General features: G+C 47.7%; 1 protein-coding gene across 1 annotated transcript in view; it reads right to left on the bottom strand.

The window, feature by feature from the left end:
- The window catches only part of LOC122920710, a 69,531-nt gene that overhangs the window by 42,987 nt on the left and 10,828 nt on the right, over positions 1 to 15,716 (bottom strand). The window contains 2 exon segments of the mRNA XM_044270418.1: positions 6,307 to 6,486; positions 14,674 to 15,003. Of these exon segments, the coding sequence (XP_044126353.1) occupies positions 6,307 to 6,486; positions 14,674 to 15,003 (510 nt within the window).

The following is a 15,716-nucleotide window of genomic DNA, read 5'->3' as shown; positions in this document are numbered from 1 at the left end:
TAAGAGTGCTGCATCCCTCTGCAAGATATCTCACTATTTTTGACTTTTCTGAGCCTGTCAAGTCCTTCTTTTGACCCATTTTGCCAAAGGAAAGGAAGTTGCCTAATAATTATGCACACCTGATATAGGGTGTTGATGTCATTAGACCACACCCCTTCTCATTACAGAGATGCACATCACCTAATATGCTTAATTGGTAGTAGGCTTTCGAGCCTATACAGCTTGGAGTAAGACAACATGCATAAAGAGGATGATGTGGTCAAAATACTCATTTGCCTAATAATTCTGCACGTAGTGTATTTATGGTAACCGGAATACCCTTTTAATCGATCCATTGTCTATCATTGTTCTATGAATGGATCAGTCATTCATATATCCATCAATCCCTCATTATTAGTTTATCAATATAACTATCATCTATCGATCCATCACCCATTGATGAACCCATTAACCATAAATCCATCAACTAGCCATAAAGACGCCATCAATTGATCTATTAATCCATCAATTTATAATCAATTCATGCATCAATCAATTATCCATCCATGGATCTAATTTTATCTGTTGATTAATAATTCACCAATTAATCCATCCAGCCATAAATCATCAATCCATAAATCTATTGAGCCTTCATTCCTCCGTCTCCATTAATTCATCCATTATCAATCAATTTTTATCACTCCATCAATCTATGATCCATCCATCATCTATGCACCTATCCATCCATTGAGCCATCATTCGTCCATCAATATATCTTCAATACCTTATCAATCAATTAATCCATTATCCATCCATTGATCTATGAATCCATCCATCATCAATCCATGGATCCATCATACAGTGCCTTGGAAAAGTATTCATAGCCCTTAAACATTTACAAATTTTTTCACGTTACAATCACAAACTTGTATTTTATTGGGATTTTATGTGTTAGATCAACATAAAGTAGTGAAGTGAAAAGAAAATGATAAATGGTTGTCAACATTTTTAATAAATAAAAAAATCTGAAAAATGTGGCGTGCATTTGTATTCAGCCCCTTGTACTCTGATACCCCTAACCCCTAAAAAAAATCCAGTGTGACCAATTGCCTTCAGAAGTCAATTGATTAGTAAATAGAGTCCGCCTATGTGTAATGTATTCTCAGTATAACTACAGCTGTTCTGTGAAGGCCTCAGAGGTTTGTTAGAGAACATCAGTGATCAAACAGCATCATGAAAACCAAGGAACACAGCAGACAGGTCAGGGATAAAGTTGTGTTGAAGTGTTAAGCAGGGTTAGGTTATAAAAAAAAAAAATATCCCAAGCTCTGAACATCCCACGGAGCACTGTTAAATCCATCATCCAAAAATGGAAGGAGTATGGCACAACTGAAAACCTACCAAGACATGGCTGTCCACCTAAACTGACAGTCCAGACAAGGAGAGCACTAATTAGTGAAGCATCCAAGAGGCCTATGGTCACTCTGGAGGAGCTGCAGAGATCAACAGCTCAGGTGGCAGAATCTGTCCACAGGACAACTATTAGTTGTGTACTCCCCAAATTTGGCCTTTATGGAAGAGTGTCAAGAATAAAGCCATTTTTGAAAGTAAGTCATAAGAAGCCCCGTTTGCCACAAGCCACGTAGGTGACACCTAAAATATAGTGGTAGAAAACTAACACCGCACATCACACTGAACACACCATCCCCATCGTGAAACATGGTGGTGGCAGCATCATGCTGTGGGGATGCTTTTCTTCAGCAGGGACAAGTAGGCTGATCAGAGTTGATGGGAAGATGGATAAAGCTACATACAGTGCAATACTGGAGGAAAACCTGGTAGAGGCTGCAAAAGACTTGAGACTGGGGTGGAGGTTCACCTTCCAGCAGGACAATGACCCTAAACATACAGCCAGAGCTACAATGGAATAAATAAAAGCACAGTGTTAAAATGGCCCAGTCAAAGTGCTCATGCACATGAACGTTCTTTGCGTTCCGTATACGGGCCGTATTTTGATTCCATATACAGTCCGTATACGGAACCATTCATTTCAATGGGTCCGCAAAAGATGTGGACAGCACTCTGTGTGCTGTCCGCTTCCGTTGCTCCATTCTGTGGCCCTGCAAAAATTATAAGGCATGCCCTATTCTTTTCCATTTTGTGACAAGAATAGGCAATTATAAAATTGGCCTCCTGTTCCGTTCCGCAAATTGTGGAAGGCACACGGGCGGCATCCATTTTTTGCAGACTGCAAAAAACGGCAAGGTTGTGTGCATGAGCCCAAAGTCCATACCTAAATCCCACTAAGACTCTGTGGCAAGAATTGAATATTGCTGTTCACAGATGCTCTCCATCCAATCTGACTGAGCTTGGGCTATTTTGCAAAGATTTCATCCTCTAGATGTGCAAAGCTGGTAGACATACAGCAAAAGACTTGCAGCTGTAATTGTAGCGAAAAGTGGTCCTACAAAGTATTAACTCAGGGGGGCTAAATACAAATGCACGCCACATATTTTTATTTATAAAAACTCGTGAAGACTATGTATCATTTTCTTTTCACTTCACACATACTTGCTACTTTGTGGTTGTCTGTCATAAAATTGCAATAAAATTTAATGTGTAATGTGTAAAAAATATGGAAAAGTTCAAGGGGTATAAATACTTTTTAAGGCACTGTAGGTCCGTTGATCCATCAAGCATTGATCCAACTTCCATACATTCATTCATCATCCATCAATCAATGTATTATCCATCTATAAAGTCCATTGATCCATCACCATCAGTAAACTATCAATCTGTTATCCATCCATTATCCACCCATCCAACAATATCCATCAACCATCAATTGATCCATTATCTATCCAAGGATTAAATCTATTAATTCACCATCTGTCCACTATCATCCATCCATAACCTAACAATGGTCCATTCATCCATCATACATCTATAAATCGGTTACCTGTCCATCTATCAATCTATTGATCAATCCATCCATCCAACGATCCATAATCCTCTAAACCATAATCCACCCATCCATCGTCAAACTATTATTCAATGTATCAATAAATTCATTGACCATCATCAATTACCTATTGATCCGCCATCCATCAATTCATAAATCATTGTCGTAAATCATACATTGATCTATCATCTATCCCTTTTTCCACAATTTTGCAATCTAGCATTCATTGATCCATCATTCACTCTTTTCATCAGTTTATCGATCCATCATCAACCCATTGATTTATCCATCATGCATTCATCTTTTTATCATTCACTCATTTATCATCCATCAATCTATCCATCCAACCATCTGTCTGTCCATAATCTACATATCCATCCATTGATCCATCGTCCTTCCGTCTATCCATTAACCATTAATTTGAATTATTATCCTTCATTCTTATTTTTTTAATTAAACATTTTGCATATTAAAGGGAACCTGTCACCGGGATTTTGTGTATGGAGCTGGGGAAATGGGTTGCTAGATGGCCGCTAGCACATCCGCAATACCCAGTCCCCATAGCTCTGTGTGTTTTTATTGTGTAAATAAACCGATTTGATACATATGCAAATTAACCTGAGATGAGTCCTGTCCCTGACTCATCTCACATACAGGACTCATCTCAGGATAATTTGCATATGTATCAAACCGGTTTATTTACACAATAAAAGCACACAGAGCTATGGGGACTGGGTATTGCGGATGTGCTAGCGGCCATCTAGCAACCCATGTCCTCAGCTCTATACACAAAATCCCGGTGACAGGTTCCCTTTAAATACACAACACAAACATTGGGGATGATGCAACATCCAAGAATTAGCAACAAGGAAGATGCAAGCATATTGGTTGCACAATATTTCTCCAATCCCAAACCCACCCCCCACTAGCAGCGAGATGACTGACAGCTAAGTGCCCTCACATTCCGTATTTTATTCTTCGTTATCTCTTCATTACCTGATGCAGAGATTGCACATCTGATTAAACCTTTCACTCTGATGGATTGGTTATCGATGAAGAATCTGGAGAATTTGGAGACAAGTCACCACCTTGAAGTATCTGGCATGTTCCTCGTTCTTGGACAGTTTTTGCAGTGTGGTCAGGAATTCTTCTGCTGGAAGAGGGCACTGCCATTAGGGGCACCACTGGCATGAAGGAGGGTACTGGTCTGTTGCAGGTGGAAAGCTACAACAGGTACATTTCACATTCACATGAATGCCATGACCCAAAGTTTCTAGCAGAATATTGTCTAGTGCTTCACACTATCTCTGCAAACAAGCTTTACATCATGTATAAAGTGACTAATCAACTCAGGTCACCTTCTTCCATTGCTCCACAGTTCACTTCACATGAACATTGTAGGCACTTTCAGCAGTGGGCAGAGTCACTATGGGCAGTATGACAGCCAGCTGTGAAGCACTGTGTATTCTAACACCTTTGTTTCATAGCTAGTATAGACCTTTTTTCAGCTACTTGGGCTACATCAATGAGCCTGGACCCTCCTTGGTCCACTTTTGGTATGTATTTACCACTACATACAAGGATTACACCCAGAGGTCGCAATATGGTTTGTATAAGCATCACAGACGCCGGTACAAACAATTTTAGGTCTCTTTCACACGAGCGTGACGGATTGGCTCCGGATGCGTTCAGTGAAACTCGCAACATTTTGCAAGCAATTTCAGTCAGTTTTGTCTGCGATTGCGTTCAGTTTTTTTCCGCGCAGGTGCAATGCGTTTTGATGCGTTTTTCACACGCGTGATAAAAAACTTAAGGCCCCTTTCACACAGGCGAATATTCCGCGAGGATGCAATGCGCGAGTTGAACGCATTGCCCCCGCACTGAATCCTAACCCATTCATTTCTATGGGGCAGTGCACACGAGCTGTGATTTTCGCAAGTGAATAGGGTTGCGTGAAAATCGCAAGCATCCGCAAGGGAAAATAAGGAGATTTTTGTGAAACTCACCTGTAAAATCTTTTTCTCGTCTTTTCCATTGGGGGACACAGACCATGGGTATAGCTTAGAGGTATTACTAGGAGGGACACTATGCAAAACGAAACTCCTCCTCCTCGGGCTATACCCCCAGACACCTCCAGGAGGACTTCAGTCTTTGCTTAGTGTCTGTCCAAGGAGGTGACGCTTATTCTTCAGTCGTTGCAAAAGCAGTAGGAGAAGGAGAACTGAAAAAAACCACAGTGGAAACCATCACACCAACACACCCTGAGCATAAACGAAAAAAGTGGGCGGGAGCTGTGTCCCCCAATGGAAAAGACGAGAAAAAGATTTTACAGGTGAGTTTCACAAAAATCTCCTTTTCTCGTACATTCCATTGGGGGACACAGACCATGGGACGTCCAAAAGCAGTCCATGGGGTGGGAAAAACCAACAGCCAGGAGAAAAAACGTCCAACCGTTAAACGGGCACCACGGCCTGCAATACCCTGCGCCCGAGGACAGCATCAGCCGAGGCCAGCGAGTGCAACTGATAAAACTTTGTGAACGTATGCAAGGACGACCAAGTGGCAGCCTTACACAACTGGGAGGCGGAGGCGCGATTGCGTCTGGCCCAGGAAGCTCCCACTGCCCTTGTGGAGTGAGCGGTAATCCGCGACGGGGGAACCTGACCACGAGCGCGATAGGCCGCAGCAATAGCGGAACGGATCCACCGCGCCACAGTAACCTTGGAAGCCGCCAGACCCTTACGAGACCCCTCGGGAACCACAAAGAGGGAGTCCGAACGACGAAAGGAGGCGGTGGCCCCCAGATACACTTTCAGGGCCCTGACGACGTCCAGAGAGTGGAGAGCACGTTCCTTGGGGTTCGCCGGAGAAGGACAAAAAGAGGGCAGGACAAGATCCTCGTTAAGGTGGAACGGGGAAACCACCTTGGGCAAAAAAGAAGGAACCGGCCGTAGCACCACCTTATCCTGGTGGAAGACCAGAAAAGGCTCCTGACAGGAAAGCGCGGCCAGCTCCGAAACCCTCCTGATGGAGGTAATGGCCACCAGAAAAACCACCTTCCAGGTGAGGAAGACTAGGGAGACCTCCCTCAGAGGCTCAAAAGGCGCCTCCTGAAGGGCGCACAGGACCAGGTTAAGATCCCAGGGGGGTAAGGGAGGAACATACGGAGGAACCGAATGCGCCACCCCCTGCAGGAAGGTTCTCACAGGCCCCAAAAAGGCAATAAACCGTTGAAAAAAGACCGCCAAGGCCGAAACCTGACCCTTCAAAGAACTGAGCGACAGCCCCACCTCAAGGCCGGACTGTAGAAAGGCCAGCACCACCGGAACAGAGAAACGAAAGCGGCGGAAAACCCGACTTCTCACAAAAGGTTAGATAGGCCCTCCAGGTGCGATAATAGATCCGCGAAGAAGCCGGCTTTCGAGCTCTGATCATGGTTCTCACCACAGCATCAGAGAAGCCTCTCTTCCTCAGGATGTAGGTCTCAATAGCAATCGGGACGTGTAAGTAGGCGTCTTGAATGTCCACAGACGCGAGAAATTCCCCTGGAAGCAGAGAAGCAATAACGGAGGGATTCCATGCGAAACCTCCGCACCCGTAGAAACTTGTTCAGAAGTTTCAGATCCAGTATCGGGCGCACCGACCCCTCCTTTTTCGGAACGACGAACAGGTTTGAGTAAAAACCTGTTCCCTGTTCCTCCGGGGGAACGGGAAAAATGACACCCCGGTCCAGAAGAGAGGAGACCGCCAAAAGGAGGTCCGAGGCCCTGGCTGGATCCCCCGGAATGCGAGACGGGAAAAAACGTTCTGGCGGGCTGGACGCGAACTCCAAACTGTAACCGGACGTCACAATCTCCAGAGCCCAGGCGTCCTGAATGTGAGCCCTCCAAACCTGTTGAAATGAGAGCAAACGCCCCCCACCACGAGGGGTGGGGGCACCCCTTCATGCGGAGGGCTGTTTGGGAGCAGGGGGACGGGTTGACTGTGCCCGTGGTCGCCAAGAGGGCTGGGGTTTGAAGAAAGGCTTCTTGCGGGATTCCTGGGATCCCCCAGCCGACGAGGACGAAGACGCCCTGGCCGTGGAGAAGCGACGAAAGGACTGGACCCGGAACCCTGAAGCCCGAGATCGAAAGGGCCATTTGGATCTGGATTGAGGCAGATGCGTACTCTTGCCCCCCGTTGCGGCAGAAATGAATTCGTCCAACTGGGCTCCAAAGAGCCTAGATCCTTCAAAGGGAAGGTTAGCGAGGGAACGCTTGGAAGAAGCATCAGCATCCCACACCTTCAACCAAACCTCTCTACGCTGAATGACCGAGAGGGCCGAAATACGGGCAAATAGAGAACCGATATCCATTGAAGCTTCACAGAGATATTTAGAAGCCTGAGACATTTGGAGAATAAATTCCAAAGTGTCTGCAGGGGCGCCCTGTTCCGTCAGATCCTGGTGGTGGCGCTGCAACCACGCCGTAAGGGCTCTGGCAACCCAAGCCGACGCAAAAGCCGATCGCAGGGAAGCGCCCGCCAGAGAGAAGATGGACTTCGAAAGTGAATCCAGGCATCTGTCCACCGCATCCTGCAGGGAGGAACCGTCTAGGACAGGAAGGGCCGTGTTCTTGGCCAACCTGGCCACCGGAGGATCTACCTTGGGGAAGAAGTCCACTTTTCCACCGAGTCAGAGGGGAAAGGGTAAAGCGTATCCATGCGCTTGGTGGCCGAAAATTTCTGATTGGGTCGGTCCCAAGCCTTTGATATGACCGCTGTGAATTCCTCATGAACGGGGAACACTGCGGATTCGGGCCTTTTGGGCGGAAAGAGGGAGAACTCCCGACTAGTGGAGGGAGTGGAATCTCCTTGGATATTAAAAGTGTCACGGACAGCCTCCACCAATTCGGATACCATGGTGGAAAGCTTAGGCAGAGGTTCCAGCTCCGTGGCCTCGTCCGATCTGGACAATTCCCCTTCGGATTTGCGCTCCCCACGAGAGGGAGAGTCAAACGGGCATGCCTCAAGGCGTGGGGAAGAAGCGGAGTCATCCGACGAGGAATGCTGCCGCTCACGCTGCCTCTTAGACGTCAGACGCCCCCTGTGAGAATCACTGAGAGGAGATGGAGTGGTGGATGCTACTGGAGTAGTAGCTGCCATACGCTCCATGAAGGACATGGCTGCCTTGGCAACTAGGGCCAGATCCGCTGCCGCACTAGACATGGCGGAAGCCCAGGCGGGTACCGCCGGTTCCGCAGGGGCAGAGGGAGGACTGGGCTGAGCAAGAGAAGGAGGCTGATCCTGTCCAGGAGCAGGGCACGAGTCACAGGTGCCAGAGGCAGAAAAAGGCAGAAGGCACACCTTGCATGACCCCAAAAGAGCCTGAGAGGAGGCCTTGGCAGATTTAAGTGCCCCAGGCTTTGGCATGATGGAAACTCACAGTAAAAGATCTCCTACCAGTTGCTGCAAAGATCAGGAGCAGAGCAAGCTGTTATCCTACCACCCAGGCAACGCTAGCAGAAGTCTCCGGTGTAGAGAGATGAGGAGCTGCACGGCCGTGAGCAAACATAGTCTCCGATGTAAGGAGAGTCAGAGCGGCATGCCGAGGCTCCGCCCCCCCGAACGCGTCATCATCAGTTATGATGGAAGTTTAAGGGGGAAGAGATGCCAGTACTCCAGTGCCAAAATGTCCCCAAAGGAAAGAGAAGAATAAGCGTCACCTCCTTGGACGGACACTAAGCAAAGACTGAAGTCCTCCTGGAGGTGTCTGGGGGTATAGCCCGAGGAGGAGGAGTTTTGTTTTGCATAGTGTCCCTCCTAGTAATACCTCTAAGCTATACCCATGGTCTGTGTCCCCCAATGGAATGTACGAGAAAAACATGGTAACATTTAATTATTTGTGTGTTATTAGTTTAAGCCGACTGTGATTGTCTATTGTTGTGACTTAGATGAAGATCAGATCACATTTTTGACCAATTTGGCAAGAAATCCATATCATTCCAAAGGGTTCACATACTTTTTCTTGCAACTGTATATTCCCGACTTTTAATAAGAAAAAGATAGGAGTCAGGATAGGCGTCATGGACTCAGTGGAGGGGATTTATAAAGACTGGGGGTCTCCATGCCCCAGCCTGGATGCAGATCTCTGCCTGCTGTGCACCAGATATTCGCCAGCCTTGGGCGAGCGTATAGTAAATCTAGGGGGCACTAGGCGAAGCCCTGCCCCTTCTGTTAAGCCCCGCCCTCTTTTCGTGACACTTCATAAAAGTGTGCCATATTGTGTGACTTTTTTTAGGCTACATTCATTTTACATTCATTTTTGTTATTGCTGACCCCCAGAGCAGATATGATCATTATGGGAGATATTAATAATGTCAGATACACCCCGGCCAATATCTACGCTCCTCATAGGAATCCGCACACTTTCCTGGCTAGGTCCTTCTAAGATACAATCCAAACAGAGTCATTACAGGAGAAGACTTCAATATTAATGACCTAGAGCTGGACACCTCCACCACGTCATACATGTCTCCTAACACAGCTCCACTATGAGGATCTCCATGACCCGTGGAGATGTCCACATGGCTCAAAAAGACCCTTTACTTTTTATTATAATAGACATTTATCATACTCCAGATGTGATAATTTTTGGGTGGATAAACATACATTGCAATTAGTACTCATGGCGGACATAAGAGCGATTACCGGGAGCGATCACGCCCCAACCGCTATACATGCTTCAAATGAGGGAAGCTATTCGCCTTGGCGTCTTAATGAATATCTATTAAATCAGTCCTCGTTGGGGAAATATATCAGACCAACTATCCCTATTCTGTGAGAGCATCTCCTCGTCTACACCCCATAAAGCCCTCACGAGGAGCACTCTATTACAGGCGGCTCAAGAATCAAAAAAGAAAGAAAACACCCAACTTATAGAAAACATAAGACGAGAAGCCCAAAATAAACTCCAGAGAACAATAAGCTCTTGTGGGAATATAGAGCAAAACTACAAGGCCTATTGCTACTGCGGAAGGAGAAAATGCTCAAATTATACCCACTAGACTCGTATAGGATCAGCAAAGATCAGACGCTGAACGGATAGCAAATACATTGGCATCAATCCAAGCTAAACTATATAACCCATCGAGCGACAAAAATACCCGTCAGCCAACTAAACAAGAGACAAAAACATTTCTTGATGATATAAATCTCCCCAAGATTTCAGATTCACAACTAGACGCCAATTCTGCTCCGATATCCATAAAAGTAGTAATGGATGTTACCCTTCGCCTTTCCAAGAACACACATTGGATTTAGAGCGGATGCACTCACTAGGAGTAGTCACTACGGAGGAGGAGAAGGGGTAGGCCCTGATTGGGTAGTGATAGATCAGACCCCATACTGGTGGAACCCCCCCCCCCCCTTCCCAAATGTGGGAGGAAAATGGCGTCTTATGGGGCGAATGCTGCCGTTTACACTGATACACTGCCGACCACATGCTGCACAGCGCGGACGGAGGTGTATCAGCGAGGAGGGGCTGGGGGCCGGCATCTTGTTTTGTAATGGCAGCGGGGCCCAGTGCAGTCACTGTATTCTATTGCACCGGGCCCCGCTCACTGTACTAATCGTATCTAACTGCAGGCAATGTTTAACTATAGCATATCTTCAATCCAGCAGCCTGTACTTACGTCTGTAGCAGGCAGGAGGCTGGGCGGGCACTGGCAGCGTAACTCACTACGTCACGCGCCTGCTCCGCCCACTTTATGAATGAAGCAGGCAGCGCGGCCGCGTGACGTAGTGAGTTACGCTGCCAGTGACCACCCAACCGCCCAGCCTCCTGCCTCCTATGGACGTAAGTACAGGCTGCTGGATTGAAGATATTCTATAGTTAAACATTGCCTGCAGTTAGATACGATTAGTACAGTGAGTGGGGCCCGGTGCAATAGACTACAGTGACTGCACTGGGCCCCGCTGCCATTACAAAACTACTGTAGGTGCCAGCTCTCACCCCCTGTATTGGGGGGGTCATTCACAATACACAGGGACACTGTTATGGGGGAGGAGGATCTGTGGATGACACATAGCATAAGATGCTATTTATCTGTCATCCACAGATGCCCCCATAACAGTGCCATCCACAGATTCACCATAACGGTGCGTCATCCACAGATCCCCCATGAGCCCCCAGACATCTCAGCGGCTGACCTTCCTATTATATCACTGAGCCCCCAGACATCTCAGCGGGTGACCTTCCCATTATATCACTGAACCCCCAGACATCTCAGCGGCTGACCTTCCTATTATATCACTGAGCCCCCAGACATCTCAGCGGGTGACCTTCCTATTATATCACTGAGCCCCCAGACATCTCAGCGGCTGACCTTCCCATTATATCGCTGAGCCCCCAGACATCTCAGCGGCTGACCTTCCCATTATATCACTGAGCCCCCAGACATCTCAGCGGCTGACCTTCCTATTATATCACTGAGCCCCCAGACATCTCAGCGGGTGACCTTCCTATTATATCACTGAGCCCCCAGACATCTCAGCGTCTGACCTTCCCATTATATCGCTGAGCCCCCAGACATCTCAGCGTCTGACCTTCCCATTATATCACTGAGCCCCCAGACATCTCAGCGGGTGACCTTCCTATTATATCACTGAGCCCCCAGACATCTCAGCGGGTGACCTTCCTATTATATCACTGAGCCCCCAGACATCTCAGCGGGTGACCTTCCTATTATATCACTGAGCCCCCAGACATCTCAGCGTCTGACCTTCCCATTATATCACTGAGCCCCCAGACATCTCAGCGGCTGACCTTCCTATTATATCACTGAACCCCCAGACATCTCAGCGGCTGACCTTCCTATTATATCACTGAACCCCCAGACATCTCAGCGGCTGACCTTCCTATTATATCACTGAACCCCCAGACATCTCAGAGGCTGACCTTCCCATTATATCACTGAACCCCCAGACATCTCAGCGGCTGACCTTCCTATTATATCACTGAGCCCCCAGACATCTCAGAGGCTGACCTTCCCATTATATCACTGAACCCCCAGACATCTCAGCGGCTGACCTTCCCATTATATCACTGAACCCCCAGACATCTCAGCGGCTGACCTTCCCATTATATCACTGAGCCCCCAGACATCTCAGAGGCTGACCTTCCCATTAGATCGCTGAGCCCCCAGACATCTCAGAGGCTGACCTTCCTATTATATCACTGAGCCCCCAGACATCTCAGCGGCTGACCTTCCCATTATATCACTGAACCCCCAGACATCTCAGAGGCTGACCTTCCCATTATATCACTGAACCCCCAGACATCTCAGAGGCTGACCTTCCTATTATATCACTGAACCCTCAGACATCTCAGCGGCTGACCTTCCTATTATATCACTGAGCCCCCAGACATCTCAGCGGCTGACCTTCCCATTATATCACTGAACCCCCAGACATCTCAGAGGCTGACCTTCCTATTATATCACTGAACCCTCAGACATCTCAGCGGCTGACCTTCCTATTATATCACTGAGCCCCCAGACATCTCAGCGGCTGACCTTCCTATTATATCACTGAGCCCCCAGACATCTCAGCGGCTGACCTTCCCATTATATCGCTGAGCCCCCAGACATCTCAGCGGCTGACCTTCCTATTATATCTCGGAGCCCCCAGACAGTGCAACGCAATATACTGCTCCAACAGAACCAGATACCACAGTGCAGCACAATATACTGCCCCAGCAGAACCAGATACCACAGTGCAGCACAATATACTGCTCCAACAGAACCAGATACCACAGTGCAGCACAATATACCGCCCCTGTAGAACCAGATACCACAGTGCAGCACAATATACCGCCTCAGCAGAACCAGATACCACAGTGCAGCACAATATACTGCTCCAACAGAACTAGATACCACAGTGCAGCACAATATACCGCCCCAGCAGAACCAGGTACCACAGTGCAGCACAATATACTGCCCCCGTAAAACCAGATACCACAGTGCAGCACAATATACTGCCCCAGCAGAACCAGATACCACAGTGCAGCACAATATACTGCTCCAACAGAACCAGATACCACAGTGCAGCTCAATATACTGCCCCAGCAGAACCAGATACCACAGTGCAGCACAATATACTGCCCCAGCAGAACCAGATACCACAGTGCAGCACAATATACTGCTCCAACAGAACCAGATACCACAGTGCAGCACAATATACCACCCCGTAGAACCAGATACCACAGTGCAGCACAATATACCGCCCCAGCAGAACCAAATACCACAGTGCAGCACAATATACTGCTCCAGCAGAACCAAATACCACAGTGCAGCACAATATACCGCCCCCGTAGAACCAGATACCACAGTGCAGCACAATATACTGCACCAACAGAACCAGATACCACAGTGCAGCACAATATACCGCCCCCGTAGAACCAGATACCACAGTGCAGCAAAATATACTGCTCCAACAGAACCAGATACCACAGTGCAGCACAATATACCGCCCCGTAGAACCAGATACCACAGTGCAGCACAATATACCGCCCCAGCAGATCCAAATACCACAGTGCAGCACAATATACCGCCCCCGTAGAACCAGATACCACAGTGCAGCACAATATACTGCTCCAACAGAACCAAATACCACAGTGCAGCACAATATACCGCCCCCGTAGAACCAGATACCACAGTGCAGCACAATATACTGCTCCAACAGAACCAGATACCACAGTGCAGCACAATATACCGCCCCAGCAGAACCAGGTACCACAGTGCAGCACAATATACCGCCCCAGCAGAACCAGATACCACAGTGCAGCACAATATACTGCCCCGTAAGAACCAGATACCACAGTGCAGCACAATATACTGCTCCAACAGAACCAGATACCACAGTGCAGCACAATATACCGCCCCCGTAGAACCAGATACCACAGTGCAGCACAATATACCGCCCCCGTAGAACCAGATACCACAGTGCAGCACAATATACTGCTCCAACAGAACCAGATACCACAGTGCAGCACAATATACTGCCTCAGCAGAACCAGATACCACTGTGCAGCACAATATACTGCCCCAGCAGAACCAGATACCTCCCCTGAAGCTGCCACGTTCTGTGCTCCTACTCCAGTTGCCTCAGGATGGCTATACGGTTGAGTTCAGGAGCCTGGAGGGTGCCGGAGGCCATCAGCCAGGTACATAGGTACTTAATGCTCCCAGCGTAACTTCCGTCTGGGAGCACCAGATCATTACTTACTTGGCTGATGGCCGTAAAGAGGGCTTAGGTGGCGCCCTGGTCATCGGCCCACCAGGAAGTTTCCCTGTAGGATCTATGGACAGTCTGGCCGTGTGTAGATTTGTACCTGGTCGTCCCCAGTGTCAGATTTTTTTGTTAGGTGGTTGCTACTCTACACAGGTTCACAGGAGTTAGTGTAGGTTACACAGGAACCCAAGCATTTTGGTAGGTGTCATTCTCAGTATGAGCTGAATGTTGGGGCTAACGGGGGCACTAGGGCAGAGTGTACATAATATGAGGAGGATTTAGTATAATATTCCGGTTCCATCGGGCCATGATGTTCTCTGCCTCCTGGATTTCCGGTCACTTTGCAGTGGGATAAGACATAGAAGAAGAACAGCAGGAAGACCACAGAGCGGCGGCTCCATATCTGCCCTATGGAATATTACAGCCTATGAGGTTCTGACATTTCGGGGGTTGGGGCTCCTCACCTGTTACTGTCAGGGTGAAGTTCTTCATCAGGTCCTGCTGCAGAGATCGATGCTTCACCACACATGAATATTTGTAGCCATCGTCCTTCATTGTAGGATATAAGGTCAGCTGACTGCTAGTATTGAACGTCCCGTCGGTATTAATAACGGTGTCCCCGGTGCAGGTTCCTTTGTTCAGTACAACGCATTTTGTAGAGTCTTTCTCGTTTTGCACCCAGCGAATGGTGATCTCTTCAGGGTAAAAGTTGCTTATGTCACAGGACACCACTTTCTCGTTTCCCAGCTCCACTGTGATGGCATCTCCGGGTATCAGGGCAGCCGAGGGCTCAGCTACACAAGAGAGAACACCCATTATTACCATCTGTATGCATCGTATCACATGAAATGATTCCATCAGTACATATTGGAGATTTCAAGATTTTTTGGAGGGGGACTTTGATATAGATGGGTTATCCTTACGTTCGGTCATTTATGTCAGATCGGGGGGATGGTGGGGGGAGTTGGATCAGATGCTTCTCAGTAGCGCTTCAGTAACCGGCTCTGTCACTTAACGAGCTGTAGTTCTGGTGTTACTGAAAAACAGCTGATCAGCGCAGTGACCCAGTGCCTCACTGCTAAAGGGTTAATGTTATAATACACTGTGGTTCACTTAAAAAATAGTTAACATTTTTACTGAGATGCTTACTATGCACTTTCAGTGGTACAAAAGGGTAATGTGACTTTACTATGCAGTATGTATTCCAAAAAGCTGTATATGGGAGGTAAATAGTTAACTGGAAGTTCTTAGCAACTGGCCCCACTTTCCCCTGGCTGGAGACTTGCCGCTGGTTAGTTGGCCAAGAGTTAAAGATTTGTATGCTGCTGTTGGTGGGTAACCACACAAGCTAAAGCAGAAGAAAGGAATCTTCCAGGGAGACACCATCACTGTGAGTGAAAAGCCTGAATTATTGCAGAAGGTTCAGGACCACCCAAAGGGACAGTGCTTGGACAAAGACAGAAGAGGTAACACATGCATACGGCTACAGACTTTACTGCACGCGGTT

Source organism: Bufo gargarizans, chromosome 10, assembly GCF_014858855.1.
Source record: "Bufo gargarizans isolate SCDJY-AF-19 chromosome 10, ASM1485885v1, whole genome shotgun sequence".
Taxonomy (NCBI): Eukaryota; Metazoa; Chordata; class Amphibia; order Anura; family Bufonidae; genus Bufo; species Bufo gargarizans.
The sequence above is the reverse complement of the archived record's forward strand: the minus strand, read 5'-3'. Positions and strand labels throughout refer to the sequence as shown.